This window comes from Dipodomys ordii, unplaced genomic scaffold (assembly GCF_000151885.1).
Source record: "Dipodomys ordii isolate 6190 unplaced genomic scaffold, Dord_2.0 Scaffold128, whole genome shotgun sequence".
Classification (NCBI taxonomy): Eukaryota; Metazoa; Chordata; class Mammalia; order Rodentia; family Heteromyidae; genus Dipodomys; species Dipodomys ordii.
In genome coordinates, this window is record NW_012267344.1 from 225,869 (window position 1) to 239,825 (window position 13,957).

At 41.5% G+C, this 13,957-nt stretch overlaps 1 protein-coding gene across 1 annotated transcript in view; it reads left to right on the forward strand.

Annotated features, from left to right (window-relative positions):
• The window catches only part of Sacm1l (SAC1 suppressor of actin mutations 1-like (yeast)), a 34,110-nt gene extending 22,470 nt beyond the window's left edge, over window positions 1-11,640 (forward strand). The window contains exons 12-20 of the mRNA XM_013030315.1: window positions 818-897; window positions 2,184-2,282; window positions 4,035-4,173; window positions 5,650-5,719; window positions 5,836-5,908; window positions 6,986-7,079; window positions 7,191-7,283; window positions 8,502-8,559; window positions 9,788-11,640. Of these exons, the coding sequence (XP_012885769.1) occupies window positions 818-897; window positions 2,184-2,282; window positions 4,035-4,173; window positions 5,650-5,719; window positions 5,836-5,908; window positions 6,986-7,079; window positions 7,191-7,283; window positions 8,502-8,559; window positions 9,788-9,924 (843 nt within the window). The 3' untranslated portion in view covers window positions 9,925-11,640. The remainder of the gene's footprint in view (window positions 1-817; window positions 898-2,183; window positions 2,283-4,034; window positions 4,174-5,649; window positions 5,720-5,835; window positions 5,909-6,985; window positions 7,080-7,190; window positions 7,284-8,501; window positions 8,560-9,787) is intronic.
• The last annotated feature ends 2,317 nt before the right edge of the window (window positions 11,641-13,957 follow it).

Below are 13,957 nucleotides of genomic sequence, written 5' to 3' on the forward strand. Positions count from 1 at the left end.
TCTGTTGTATGCTTCTATCCAAAATCTCTTGCTCTAGGCCTTGGTTTTCTTATAGTCCTCTCGCCACTTTTACAAGGAGTGTCTTAGTATTTTTCCCACCTGTTCTCAACAGTTATGCAAGACAGAGATAAGACAATAAAGTCTTCCAGATTAGAATAGGTGTATTTGCAAAGCAGGTCTGGCCTGATTTCCCTGGCTCAGCAAAGGGGAACTAAGAGCAAGGTTACTGCTCTTTGAAGACTTAAGTTTTTCACCCTGGGGAGAAGTGGAAGAAGGATAAATAAAAACACCACAGAGTTTTCCTACAGTTTAGAGAGTTCGTTTGCCAATCTTCTTGATCAGGTATTTAGTCAGTTGCTATAAACCATTGTTTCTGCTGGGTGCTGCTGGCTCACGCCTGTAATCCTAGCTACTTAGGAGTCTGAGATCTGAGAATCCCAGTTCAAAGCCAGCCTAGGCAGAAAAGTGCCTGTGAGACTCTTTATCTCCAACTGACCACTCAAAAATCAGAAGGGTGCTATGGCTTAAAGTGGTAGAGCGCTAGCCTTAAGTGAAAGAGCTCAGGGACAGTGCCCAGACTCTGAGTTCAAGCCCCATGACTGGGGGGAAAAAAACCACAACAACAAAAAAATTTTTGTTTCTGCAGAGCTTTCGCAAAACTGATTCAGACAGCTACTGTTCCCCCACTTCCTTTTAAAATTAATGTTTCTCTGCCAGAAAGAGAGCTGAGAGCTTCCTTGCTATTTACCTGATAACATTCTCTCTCTCTAAATAAACTGAAAGCTATGGTGTTTTTTTATTTTGATTTTTTTTACAGGTAAACCAGAAGGGCTCAGAGAAGCCTCTTGAGCAGACCTTTGCCACAATGGTGTCTTCCTTGGGAAGTGGAATGATCAGGTACTTCCTTGGGAAGCGTTTTGAGGCAGTAGCCATTCCGTCAAGACTTTCCAATTCTTGGTGGGCCTTTTATTGTTATCATCTGAGCTGCAGCTGTGCAGGTCTCACCTAGTGAACCTGTCTGGAATAGCACCTTTCCCCGTCCTGTTCTTCAGTAGGCAATCGTTGAACTGCCCATGCATTCTTGTGAAAAGCTGGGGATCCTGAAACATGAGGTGGGAAGTTGTAAGTCAGCCCACTGTGGCAGGAAACTGAGATGGGAGGTGGGGGAGGGGGTATGCTTTAGTAAGAAGTACCCATGAGCATTTGGGAAAAACTCCCTTCCAAAACAACAACAACAAAGATACTGCATTACTTAGGAGAGAAATTGCTGTAACCTGTGTAAACAATTAAGTCCACTAAGTGGAATAATACAATGAACCTAAGAGAAAAATGTAAGTTTTTCTCATCCAGTTCAACAGCTCTATGTCATCAGGCCTGAAAGCCTGAATTTCTCTAGTTGGGGTACAGCATGTTTGTACTAGGGAAAAAAGTTTTGTCTTTGGTCTCCACGATAAACCCCTGCTGAAAGCCCTCTGTCTCAGAGGGTTCCCCTAGGTATTCTTTGCCCCTAGAGTTGTCTGAAGGAATTCGGATTTTTTAGCATCGCAGAGTAAAGACAGAAACTCATGAAACCAAGTAGAGCCACATGTACAATGTGTCAGTAGTGAGAGTGGAGGGTGATTCTTTGCTAGGATGACCAGTCACTGACACCATAGAGACTATGTCACCTCTGTACTTCTCATAACCCCTAGAGCCTGAAAGATACTCAACCTAATCTTCTGAGTGCCAGATTGAGTCTGACAATTGAGCATCTTAATTTAATTTGGAAAACAACAAAAAGGAACTCTATTAATACTTTTTTGCACATAATGGAAGAGAATAAAGAAACACTCCATCCTTATTTGGACTGTGCCCTTCAGTGTGCACCCCTCACTACGGCACTCTAGCCTACATTGCTCCCCTACTTCTGAAAGCCCCTAGAAGGACCCCTGAAACAAGTGTGGGTGTGTTTATATGTGTCTGTTAGTATGTGTACAGTGTATATGTATATATGTGTATTTTATATATATATCCATAGCTATGAGCATGAGAGTGTTGTGTATCTATGTGTATTAGTAGTAAGTCCAGAATAAAGTAGGCCCTAGTGTTTGTAAGAAATATCTATGTTCTCATAAAGAGATCTTATTTGTAAAAGAAAAATGCATGCTTTCTTGTCAAGTTCCTCATCTTTTTTTTTTTGGTAGGTACATTGCCTTTGACTTCCATAAGGAATGTAAAAATATGAGATGGGACCGACTGAGTGTTTTATTGGATCAGGTAGCAGAAATGCAGGATGAATTAAGGTAAGCCCCATTATTTTCTTGTAAAAGGAGGGTGTGTGTGCATAGCTCAGTCGTATTTATTATGTGTTGTCTAGAAAATTACAATGCTAGTTCACACTGGATTGTTAGTGCTTGTGTAAACTGTTTTGTTGCTTAAATTTTTATTGGAAAGAAGAGTCCTTCTACAATGTCAGGCACGTGCCTGAAATCTTAGCTTCCAGAAAGCTGAAGCGGCAGGATCAAAATATCATCTACTGCACATTGAGTACTGGTGGGATACCGTCACACACTTGCGTACACGTGAATGTACACCAGCTAGAAACCAACGTCACTCATTCTGCATGAGCAATCATGGAGTTAGACCCCTCTTCTAAGATCATGATTTCTGCCTAGCCCTTAATGAACCTATTGTCCATCTTCCATCCTTTAGTAATTTGGGAAAGAATTTCAGTCTTGATTTTTACCAAATATCCATGCCCTCTATATCTAGTATCCTCTTACACTGTGTGCTAAGTGCTTTTTTGGTGGGTGTATGCATCATGCTTTATCTCATTCAAACCTTAGAGCAGCCTAATGGTGCTGATGTCACCTCCATTTTGTGGGTGAAAAACAAAACAAAACACCAATATTACACAGCTAGGAAGCTACCTAAGGTATAAAGCCTAACAAGAAAACATTCTGTTTGCTGTCAGTATTTTGTCAGATTTTTGATTAACAGAACTATGTGAAGAGCTTGTTAGAAAGAGAGAGCACACAAAAACTGTAACCATCATTAGCTTCAGTTCAGATATCTGAGTGAGAGGAGAAAGGGAAAATGATTTTTCCTTTTTTTTTTTTTTTTTGGTCAGTTGTGGTGCCTGAACTTTGGGCTTGGGCACTGTCCCTCAGCTCTTCAGCTCAGTGCTAGCTACCTACCACTTGAGCCACAGTGCCACTTCCAGCTTTTTCTGCTTACGTGGTGCTGAGGAATTGAGCTCAGGACCTCATGCATGCAAGACATGCACTCTACCACTGAGCCACCTTCCCAGCCCCGGGAAAATAATTTTTCAAATAATGCTGTTCTTTTTACACTTTGTCTCATTGATATGTTACTCATCTGAAAAGAAGAAAAAATGTTTTTAATGCAGAACACCTGAAACTTGCTTCAGAGATTCTGATTCGGTTAATCTCAAAGCCAAGAATGTTCATTTTTACCAAGCAAGCAGGGGTTCTGATATGGGTTACACTGGGTTCATAAAACATAAGGATATAGTTGGGATAGTTATGTTAAGGAAACCACTCTGGCCCTGGGAAACAAGACTGATGCCCATAGCAACCTTTACAATATTCCCAACTCTACTTTTCACCTCTGTGAGATGTGATGACCTCTTCATGATATAGCCATTTAGATTTGTAGCCATTTTACACCAGCCACTCACACTCTGACTCCTATTGAAATATGTTTGGCCATGCATTCCCGTTTGGCCTTTTAATTTGTAACTTTTTTTTTTATCAGTCATGAGGCTTGAACTCAGGGCCTGGCCGCTGTCCCTGAGCTCTTTTGCTCAAGGCTAATACTCTACCACTTTGAGCAACAGCGCCTCTTCCAGTGTTTTGGTGGTTAATTGGAAACAAGAGTCTCCCTGGCTGGCTTTGAATGACAATTCTTAGATCTCAGCCTCCTGAGCAACTAGGATGACAGCATCATTGAAATGGGGCCTATATGTCAAGAAGTGAGTCACTTGTAGGTGTGGCCTACTTTGGTATGAGAGTGTTTATACAAATATGTTTTAGTTATTTTCTAGTAGACTCTACTGGCAAAGTGGTGACAAACCAGGAAGGTGTTTTCCGCAGCAATTGCATGGATTGTTTAGATAGAACGAATGTGATCCAGAGTTTGTTAGCTCGACGTTCACTTCAGGCCCAGCTTCAGGTATGAATTATTATTATTTTTTGCTGCCTTTTCTGGGGCTGGAACTCAGGGCCTGGAGCTGCCCCTTCTCTTTTTTTGCTAGTGCTCTACCACTTAAGCCACAGTTCCACTTGGAGCTTTTTGGGTATTTAGAAATGAGTCTCACAGGTCTTCCCTGCCCAGGGTTGGTTTGAACTGCACTGCTTAGATCTCAGCCTCCTGAGTAGCTAGGATTACAGGCGTGAGCCACCGGTGCCACACTATGAATTCTTCCTCCTCCTTTATTCTTTCTTCTTTCTCTGTCATTGTCATTGTCATCGTCCTCCTCCTCCTCCTCCTCTTCTTCCTCTCCTCCTCCTCCTCCTCCTCTTCCTCCTCTTCCTCTTCCTCCTCCTCCTCCTCCTCCTCTTCCTCTTCTTCTTCTTCTTCTTCCCCTTCCTCTTCTTCTTCTCCTTCTTCTTCTTCTTGTCTTTGTGGGGCTTGAACTCTGGGACTGAGCAATGACCCTAAGCTCTTTTGCTTAAAGCTAGTGTTCTCCACTTTGAGCTCCACAGTTCCACTTCCAGTTTGATGGTTCATTGGAGAAGAGTCTCATGGACTTTCTTGCCTGGGCTGGCTTTGAACCATGAGCCACTGGTGCCCAGCTATGATTTCTTTTTTTTTTTTTTTGGGTCCGGTCATGGGGCTTGAACTCTGGGCCTGGGCGCTGTCCCTCAGCTCTTCAGCTCAAGGCTAGTGCTCTACCACATGAGCCACAGCGCCACTTGCAGCTTTTTTCTTTTTTGCTTATGTGGTGCTGAGGAGTTGAATCCAGGGCCTCAGGCATGCAAGGCAAGCGCTCTACCACTGAGCCACCTTCCCAGCCCCTTCTTTTTTTTTTTAAATTGAGAAAGGATGTTGCAAAAAAATGAAAGGACCTTTTACCTTGACCAAAAATATTAATGTTGCTCCACCTTAATCTGAGTCTGTCTTAATCATTTTCCATAACCACAGTCAGTACACTTATGCTATTTTTCTATTAGCTATTTTTCTTTAGCATTTATGTAATCATAGTTTTTTAATGGTTCTGTGTAATCATCACTTTTATTTTTTTATTTTTTTGGTCAGTCATGGGCCTGAACTCTGGGCCTGAGTGCTGTCCTTCAGCTCTTCAGCTCAAGGCTAGCGCTCAACCACTTGAGCTACAGCACCACTTCCGGCTTTTTCTGCTTATGTGGTGCTCAGGAATTGAACCCAGGGCTTCATGCATGCAAGGCAAGCACTCTACCACTGAGCCACCTTCCCAGCCCCAGTCATCACTTTTAATGAATGATAGTTATGCCATTTAAGATGTCATTTTTGGGCTTTTAAATAGCACTGTAGATAATATATCTGTTCATAGTACTAGTCAGTAGCCAAGGAAGCATATAATAGGATTTGGGAACTGCCTGCTTCTCTTCCTGAACTGTATCTGCCAACATCTGTTACACATAAATTCGGATGTGGTTCTTATTCCAGAGACTAGGAGTTTTACATGTGGGACAAAAGATTGAAGAACAAGATGAATTTGAGAAGATTTACAAAAACGGTAGGTACTTTGTTTAATAGAGGCAGAGTTGCTCAAAATTTGAAGTAAATTGCTAGTTTGAATGTGGTCATTGTAGTCATCATCAACCATTTTTTCAATTTTTTTTTTGTTTACAGCTTGGGCTGACAATGCAAATGCCTGTGCCAAACAATATGCAGGAACTGGTGCCTTGAAGACTGACTTTACCAGGCAAGCACATCCGTGGCTTAGAATCCCTCTGCTTTTGTTGTTGTTGTTTGTCTTGTCTGTTTGGGTATCGGGGATGGAACCCAGGCCCTGTACTTTTTATAGTGCTATAAGCAACCTGCAGGAAACAGTGGCACAGCCTCACCAGGGGCCTAGTCTGTCAGGATTGCCGGGAGAGGATACTCAGGGGTTCGTAGCCTTCTTAGGGTGTTCTGATGCAGCAAGTTTGAGGGATCAGCAGTGATTCTTTCCTTTTTTAAAAAAAAATTAATTATATTCTTTTTTTTCTTGTCAGTCATGGGGCTTGAACTCTGGGCCTGGGCGCTGTCCCTGCGCTCTTCAGCTCAAGGCTGGCACTCTACTACTTGAGTCACAGCCTCACTCCTGGCTTTTTCTGCTTATGTGGTATTGAGGAATCGAACCCAGGGCCTCATGCGTGCAAGGCAAGCGCTCTACCACTGAGCCACATTCCCATACACTCATTCATTTTTTTTTGTTTGTTTGTTTTTATGTGGTACCAAGGAATCCAACCCATGCCCTCATGCATGCTAGGCAAGCATTCTGCCACTAAGCCACATTCCCAGCCCCTCTGTAGTGTTTCTGAAGCCTTACTGTGTACCTGAATCACCAACCTGATTCTTCAGGTTTGGTGCATAGCTTGAGAGAGTTTTGAATCACAATCCTCAGATCTCAGCCTCCCAAGAAGCTAGGATGACAGGTGTCAGCAGCTGCTGGCTAGGCATACTTTTTTATTGCCATCATTTCCTAAACGATACAGGATAATGACTATTTACCTAACATTTTTTGCAGTTGTGTTAGTTATTACAAATAGTCTAGGGATGATGTGAAGTATACAAAGGATATGAACGGGGTATATGGAACTACTGCGTCATTATGTCTAAGGGAGGGAGCCTCTGCAGAGACTGCCATGGATACGGAGGGATGACCACATATTTCTTAGACCTGCCGAATGACTTTGGGAACATCACTCTCATTTATTTACGTACATTTTGTTGGCCTTAACAGTGTGGAAATGTAGCATGCAAGTCTATAATGTAAAACTGAATCTCTTTTAACCAGAACTGGAAAGAGAACTCAGCTGGGACTTATAATGGATGGCTGGAACTCACTAATACGATATTACAAGAACAATTTTTCTGATGGATTTAGACAAGTAAGTTTGTGTTTGGTGCTCTTTTTGTTGTTGTTTGTTAAATGATTGTATCATTCCTCAATAATTGCATCAAGTTTGGGGGAGTTATTAATTTCCTTTTTTCTGTTCTAGGACTCTATAGACTTATTTCTTGGGAACTATTCAGTGGATGAATTAGAATCTCATAGTCCTTTAAGTGTTCCAAGGGACTGGAAATTCCTGGCTGTAAGAATTCTTTATGTTTTTCAAGTATAACAACATTGTTCCTGAAGATATAGACACTGACAACTCCCCTGACCTCTCTTAAGTGCAGCGTAAATACTTAGCTCTCCCCAGTGAGAAGATCAGGACACAGAGTAAAATAACACTTAGCATTTGTTTTCTTGCCTGATGACATGACACTCTTGCATATTCTTTTTGTATGAGAACATGAGCAGAGAGTGTGGAGAATCCCGTATTTCCGGAATGCTCCCATACTCTTGTGATGAAGGATTTACTGGAGACAAGTTTGCAACAGAAGGCAAAGTGTCTTTTGAGGACGCTTCTTAAATTTTTTTTTTTTTTTTTGTGATGAGTCTAGGGTTTGAATGCACGGTCCTGTCTGTGAACTTTTTCACTCAGGGCTAGCACCCTACCATTTGAGCTACAACTCCACTTCAGGCTTTTTGGTATGGTTAATTGGAGATAAAAATGTCACAGATTTTCTTGCCCGGGCTGGCCTTGTACTAGTGATCCTCAGAGCTCAGCTTCCTGAGTAGCTAAGACTGTAGGAGTGAACCACTGGTGACAAGCCTCCCCTTATTTGAGACACTGTTTGTCAGACTTTGCAACAGCCTCTAGGGCGTCATGCCAGTGGGCAGAAGTGCCCTGAAATGGAAAAGATGCCTGCTGTCCTCGATTCTCCTTTGGGCACCTGCTTTGACCTCTGTACACCCTTGATTTGTAGTTGAGGCATGTTTCCTCAGATCGCCTAATGTAGCTAGTCATGATTGGACCTCTAAGTAAACTTGTTTGTTAGAACAATTTTGTGTGTATTAGCTTGCCCAAGGAGTTTTATTCTCTTTCTTTTTTTTTTGTTGTCGGTTCTGGGGCTTGAACTCTGGGCCTGGACTGGGCCTGAGCGCTGTCCCCAAGCTTCTTTTGTTCCAGGTGAGCACTCTACCACTTGAGCCACAGTGCCACTTCGGCTTTTTTGAGTAGTTTATTGGACAGAAGAATCTTACCGAGTTTTCTGCTCAGGCTGGCTTTGAACTGTGATCCTCAGATCTCAGCCTCCCGAGTAGCTAGGATTACAGGTGTGAGCCACCGGTGCTTGGATTTCATTCATTTTTTTTTTTAATAAGCAAAGTTATGCGGGAAAACAAAACAATATGCAGGATTGATTTTGTAGCTTCTGACTTCCCATTCTCAACCTGTGGCATGTCTCTTCATTATCTCTTGCAGTTGCCTATTATCATGGTTGTTGCCTTTTCGATGTGCATTATCTGTCTGCTTATGGCTGGTAAGTCTGCTCCTATTTCAGATTCTTAACATGTATTTCTTAGAATGTTGAGCGTTCTTATATATCTTGGATTTTTTGAGTCCACTCAACACTTGATGTTCACTTACTAAGTTTGATGAGAGTAGAGCAGATGAGATTAGTTTTCTTTTGATATTTTAAGAAAGAAATATAGATGGAGTGGTTTCATAATTGGGTTTGTTGTATTCATGTTTTTGGTGCTAGGAATTGATCCCAGGACTTTGTGTATGCACTTTAACACTACCGCATACCTTCAGATCCAGGATTTGTTTTTTGTTTGTTTTTTCATTTTCTTTTGTGTGTGTGCGCATGCTGGTATTGGGCTTGAGCTCAGGGCCTGGACATGGTTCCCTGAGTTATTTTTGCTCAAATCTATCACTCTACCACTTGAGTCACAGCTCTACTTCCACCCTTTTGGTGGTTCATTGGAGATAAGAGTTTCATGGGCTTTCCTGCCCTGGGCTGGTTTTGGACTTCAATCCTCAGATCTCATCCTCCTGAGTAGCCAGGATGACAGGTGTGAGCACTAGCACCTAGCACCAAAAACTGATTTATTTATATATATATATAATTTTGGGGGGGTACATGTTATAGTGAAGATTGAACCCAAAGCCTTATGTACACTAGGCAAGACTCCACCACTTAAACCATGTCCCCAGAATTTTTTTTGTTTTTGTTTTTATTTCTGCTTTGAAACTGGGTCTCCCTTTGTCTAGGCTGCCCTCAGACTCTGCAGTCTTAGAATTGATCACCTGCCTATGTGCAGGAAGTTCTGGTACTAATCACAGTCTGAGAACTGTTGGTTTAAAGCTTAATTGAGCATTTGTGTCAGGCGCTAGTGATATAATCCTAGCTACGCAGGAGGCTGTGATCTGAGGATTTTGGTTCGAAGCCAGCCGGGGCAGAAAAGTCCCTGTGAGACTTTTATCTCCAATTAATCACAGAAAACACTGGAAGAGGCACAGGCGCTGTGGCTTGAAGTGATGGAGAGCTAGCCTTGAGCAAAAGGAGCCTAGGGACAGCACCTAGGGCCAGAGTTCAAGCCCCAGGACTGGCAAAAAAAAAAAAAGAAAGAATTTGCTGTTTTTTTCCACCTGTAGATAATGCTAACAAATGTCCATATTGTACAGATGTGGTACACAGCTAAGAAGCGTATCTAGTTTTGATAGATTCCTTTTATTTATGCACTCTTTGTTTTTAATATCAACAGGTGACACTTGGACAGAAACACTGGCCTATGTGCTCTTCTGGGGAGTAGCGAGCATTGGAACATTTTTCATTATTCTCTATAATGGCAAAGATTTTGTGGATGCTCCCAGATTGGTCCAGAAAGAAAAGATAGATTGAATTTGTATTTGTGGAAAGCGGCTTGGATTAGAAGATTCCATGATGCAGAACTGGAGTCTTTACTGACTCGCTTTCCACATGAGCCCAAGGTCATTCGAAAGCCTTTTTTCTTTTGCTCTCCCCAAAGCACCTCATGTGCTCCTTGCTGGGTGATGACTTGGAATTGATCTGATGTTTCTGCCTTCATAATCTCTTTACTATTGAGAGGGTTATATTTATAATTTGAAGCTCTACTAGAATTGAAATACAATCTGCATTCAGCTCATGGAATGGAGGGACTGTATTCATTGTCAAGCTAATCAGCTGTTAACAGATAAGTAATATATTTTAAAAAAATATTTAGCCTCTTTCATTATTTAAAACCGGAAAATTATTTTTCTAGCTCTGTTTCATTATTGTCATCATAGATGCAGTCACACACACAGCCCTCCCTCCAGCTTCAGATTTCCCTTAAAAAACTTAGTAATAAGCTAATCCTACTGTATTGATAAAACGTAAGTTTCTTACAGGCATCAAGTAGATTTGAAGAGAAGGTCTGCGACTTCATGGGAGGAATGAGGCAAAGCAGGACCTGGATTTTTTTGTGATTTCCATGACCTAGGTCAGCTCGAGCCGCCGCAGAGCTCTAACAGTCAAAGTGAGACGGAAGAGTTCACATATACTTTATCTTTTATAAAAGCTGTAGACAAAAATCAAAGAATGTAAAATCTTTTATCTCTTATGCCAAAGGTCCAAAGCCACCTCTTTAGAAGGACCACCCCATTATGGAAACTGCCCTTGGTTGGCAGGTCGCCTGCTTCTAAACACTTGAGTTTCTCTGTGGTTTACTCGTCAAGCCCTGTGGGGCCTCCAGTAGGGTCTCGTGCTAAATTTGGTATCGTACTTGGGGCGGCTGCCACTTTTCCATGCATGGTACTGTTTCTTTCTTACTCTGTCAGGCTTTTGGTTGGCTGTCAGTGAGTGCGTCTGATCCTTGGCTCTTCTAGGTAGTTAACATTCTCCAGATCAAGGACCAACTTCAACTTGAATGTACGTGCAAAAACAAACCTGCATCGTTGTCATTGTCAGACTGTATATTCAAATTAAAATTATGAGGTTTAGATGATAGAACAGTAAGTTAGTATAATTACCACTGTTTCAAGACAATTCAGTTAAACACTGCTACAGTATCTTAGTGTTTTGCTGCAAAGTATGTACAGCTTCCCCCCCCCCCCACTGGCAATAACCTATGTTGTTCTTCAATATTTCTAAAGCGCCTTTATTATAATGTTACCTTTCTTCAACCTTATCTTTTATAAACATTCATAGGAGTGGCTGCTTTTAAGAAATCCTAAACAAAGTAATAGCTGGGGAAACCCTCGTGTAGCTTAAAATCAGTCATGAAAATTCACAATAGGGTAAGTCAATAGAGCCACCTATTTGTAACATGTAAATAAGCCTAATTTGTTCCAAAGATGGAATATTGAAACATAGCTTATATCTACTGTAATGTATCATGCAAATGCTATTGGACATTTTGATAGTAAGAACTTCACATTAACTCCAACAAAGACCAAATCTGAATTGCTGGCGTGGCTGCTTTGCAGGGAATGTACTAGTAATCTTGGTGTGTTAGGTCTTAAGCTATCGATATTTCAGGATCCTGCGGTGATTTTCCTTCTCCATTCATGTACTGTATGTCCATAAATGAAAATAAAATGTTGTATTCTTTTCTAACATGTCGTCCCTGTACTTTTATTTTGAAAGGTGATTTTTCTCCCCCATTTTAAAGCAATGTATGGTCATCGTAGAAAAATTAGACAATTTAAATAAGAAAATCAGTAGCTTCTGAAATCTTGCTTTCTAGTTAGGATCACTTCAGTGTTGTCTGTCCTTATTGCTACTTTTTACTTATAGCTAAAACTAGGGAAGTACTTGAGTATAATGTCCATATGAAGGGACCCCCACCTCGAAATTATAAGTCTTTTTTTTGTCAATCATAGGGCTTAAACTCTGGTCCTAGGCGCTGTCCCTCAGCTCTTCAGCTCAAGGTGAGTGCTCTATCACTTGAGCCACTGCGCCACTTACGGTTTTCTGAGTGGTTCCTTGGAGTAAGAGTCTCACAGCTTTTCCTGCCTGGGCTGGCTTTGAACTGCGATCCTCAGATCTCAGCCTCCTACTCAGGATGACAGCTGGGATGACAGGCGTGAGCCACCAGCACCCGGCATTATATCTTTATAATGATAAGCCTGTATGTGTGTATGTGTGTGCATATATACACATATAAGCATGTTTTAAAGATTATATCTTCAGATGAATTTCCCAGCTTAAGCATGCTCATTTCCTTAATTAAAAAAAAATTGAGGTAAAATAATTCCTGCAAAAGTGGTTGTTTTCTTGAAGTATGTCCATGAGTTCATTGTGCTTTTAACTCGGGGACCATAGGGGTTGCAAGAAATGATATGCTAGCTCTGAAGAGCCTTCGTGTCTTAAGTTACCTGTCACAATAACAAAGTATCCTGAAACCTAGTGGTTTGGAACAGGCCAGATTTGTTTGTATTTACTATGTCACAGTTCCGGTCCATCAGGAGTCTATTGTCACGATTTATGGCTTAGGTCTGTCCCCGCTTCAGGGTTGGTCTCCATATTCATCTGGTGTCAGATCTGCTTTGAAGATCACTCTGGTTGTTGGTAAGAGTTGGACCCCCAATTCCTTATTACACTTAGCTAGAAGCTACTCTCAATTTCTTGCCAGGTCCAACACAGCAGCCTGAATCATCAATACCAGCAAAAGCCACATGCAAGGCACAGTCATAACTTAAAAACCTTGGAGGTACCCTCCCACCACTTTGACCATATTCTGTGCACTAGAAGCGGTTTCTGGATCAGGGGAAGAGATCCCGAGAAGTCAGGAAGAGCAGAAGGTGGAGATGTTTGGAGGTCATCTCAGAAAGTCAACCCACCAAGGTCAGTAAGGAGAAAATACCAAGGAGAGATACAGAGCTAGGGGTGGAGGTGGGACTTAGGCTGGTTACGTAATGCTGTGTCGCAGATTAGCTCCAAGAGGAAAGACAGCTGGGAGGGCACTGCCCGGTATTTTCTCAGAGATTGGCACTCAACTTGGCTTTCTTTTTCCTTTTGACTTTTCTTAAATTTCCTCCTAGTTTTATGCATATCTCCAGATAAATGTGTTTGGTTTTACTTGGTTTTGAAATAGTTTCACTTAACTTTGAAGTAGTTTTACTTACCTTTGAAGTTTATAAAACAAAACAAAATTATATATATATATATATATATATATATATATATACAGTTTTTATTATATATATAATATGTATACAGCTTAAGCTGTAGGATATATACATACATATATATATATTCTACAGCTTAAGCTTTTTTGTTGTTGTTGTTTTTGTCAGTCCTGGGCCTTGAACTCAGGGCCTGGGCACTGCCCTTGAGCTTCTTTTTGCTCAAGGCTAGCACTTGACCATTTGAGCCACAGTGCCATGTCCAGCCTTTTCTGTGTATGTGGTAATGAGGAATCGATCCCAGGATTTCATGCATGCTAGGCAAGCACTCTACCACTAAGTCATATTCCCAGCCCCAGATTTTGTTTATTATGCCTGTCCTGGCATTTGAACCACAGGCCTGGGCACAGTCCCAAAGCTTTTGTGCTCAGTGCTAGTACTCTACTGCTTGAGCTCCACGTCCAGATTTTGCTGGTTAATGGAAGGCAAGAATCTCATAGACTTCCCTGCCCACGCTGGCTTTAAACCATGATCCTCAGACCTCAGCCTCCAGAGTAGGTAGGATTAAATGTGTGAGCCATCAGCACCCAGCATATACTTAGTATTTTATTTCTAAGACTCATCATGTTGATGGTTATAGCTGCTGTTTACATGGGATGGATTTTACAGTATGTGGGTTCACTGGGATTTATTCATGACTGTGCCACAATTGTTTACCTAGTGCACTGTTATGGATATTTTGGTTGTTTCTGCGGATTGGGCTCACATTTAATACTGCTGTAAACACAGTATCTGCCCTCTGGCTC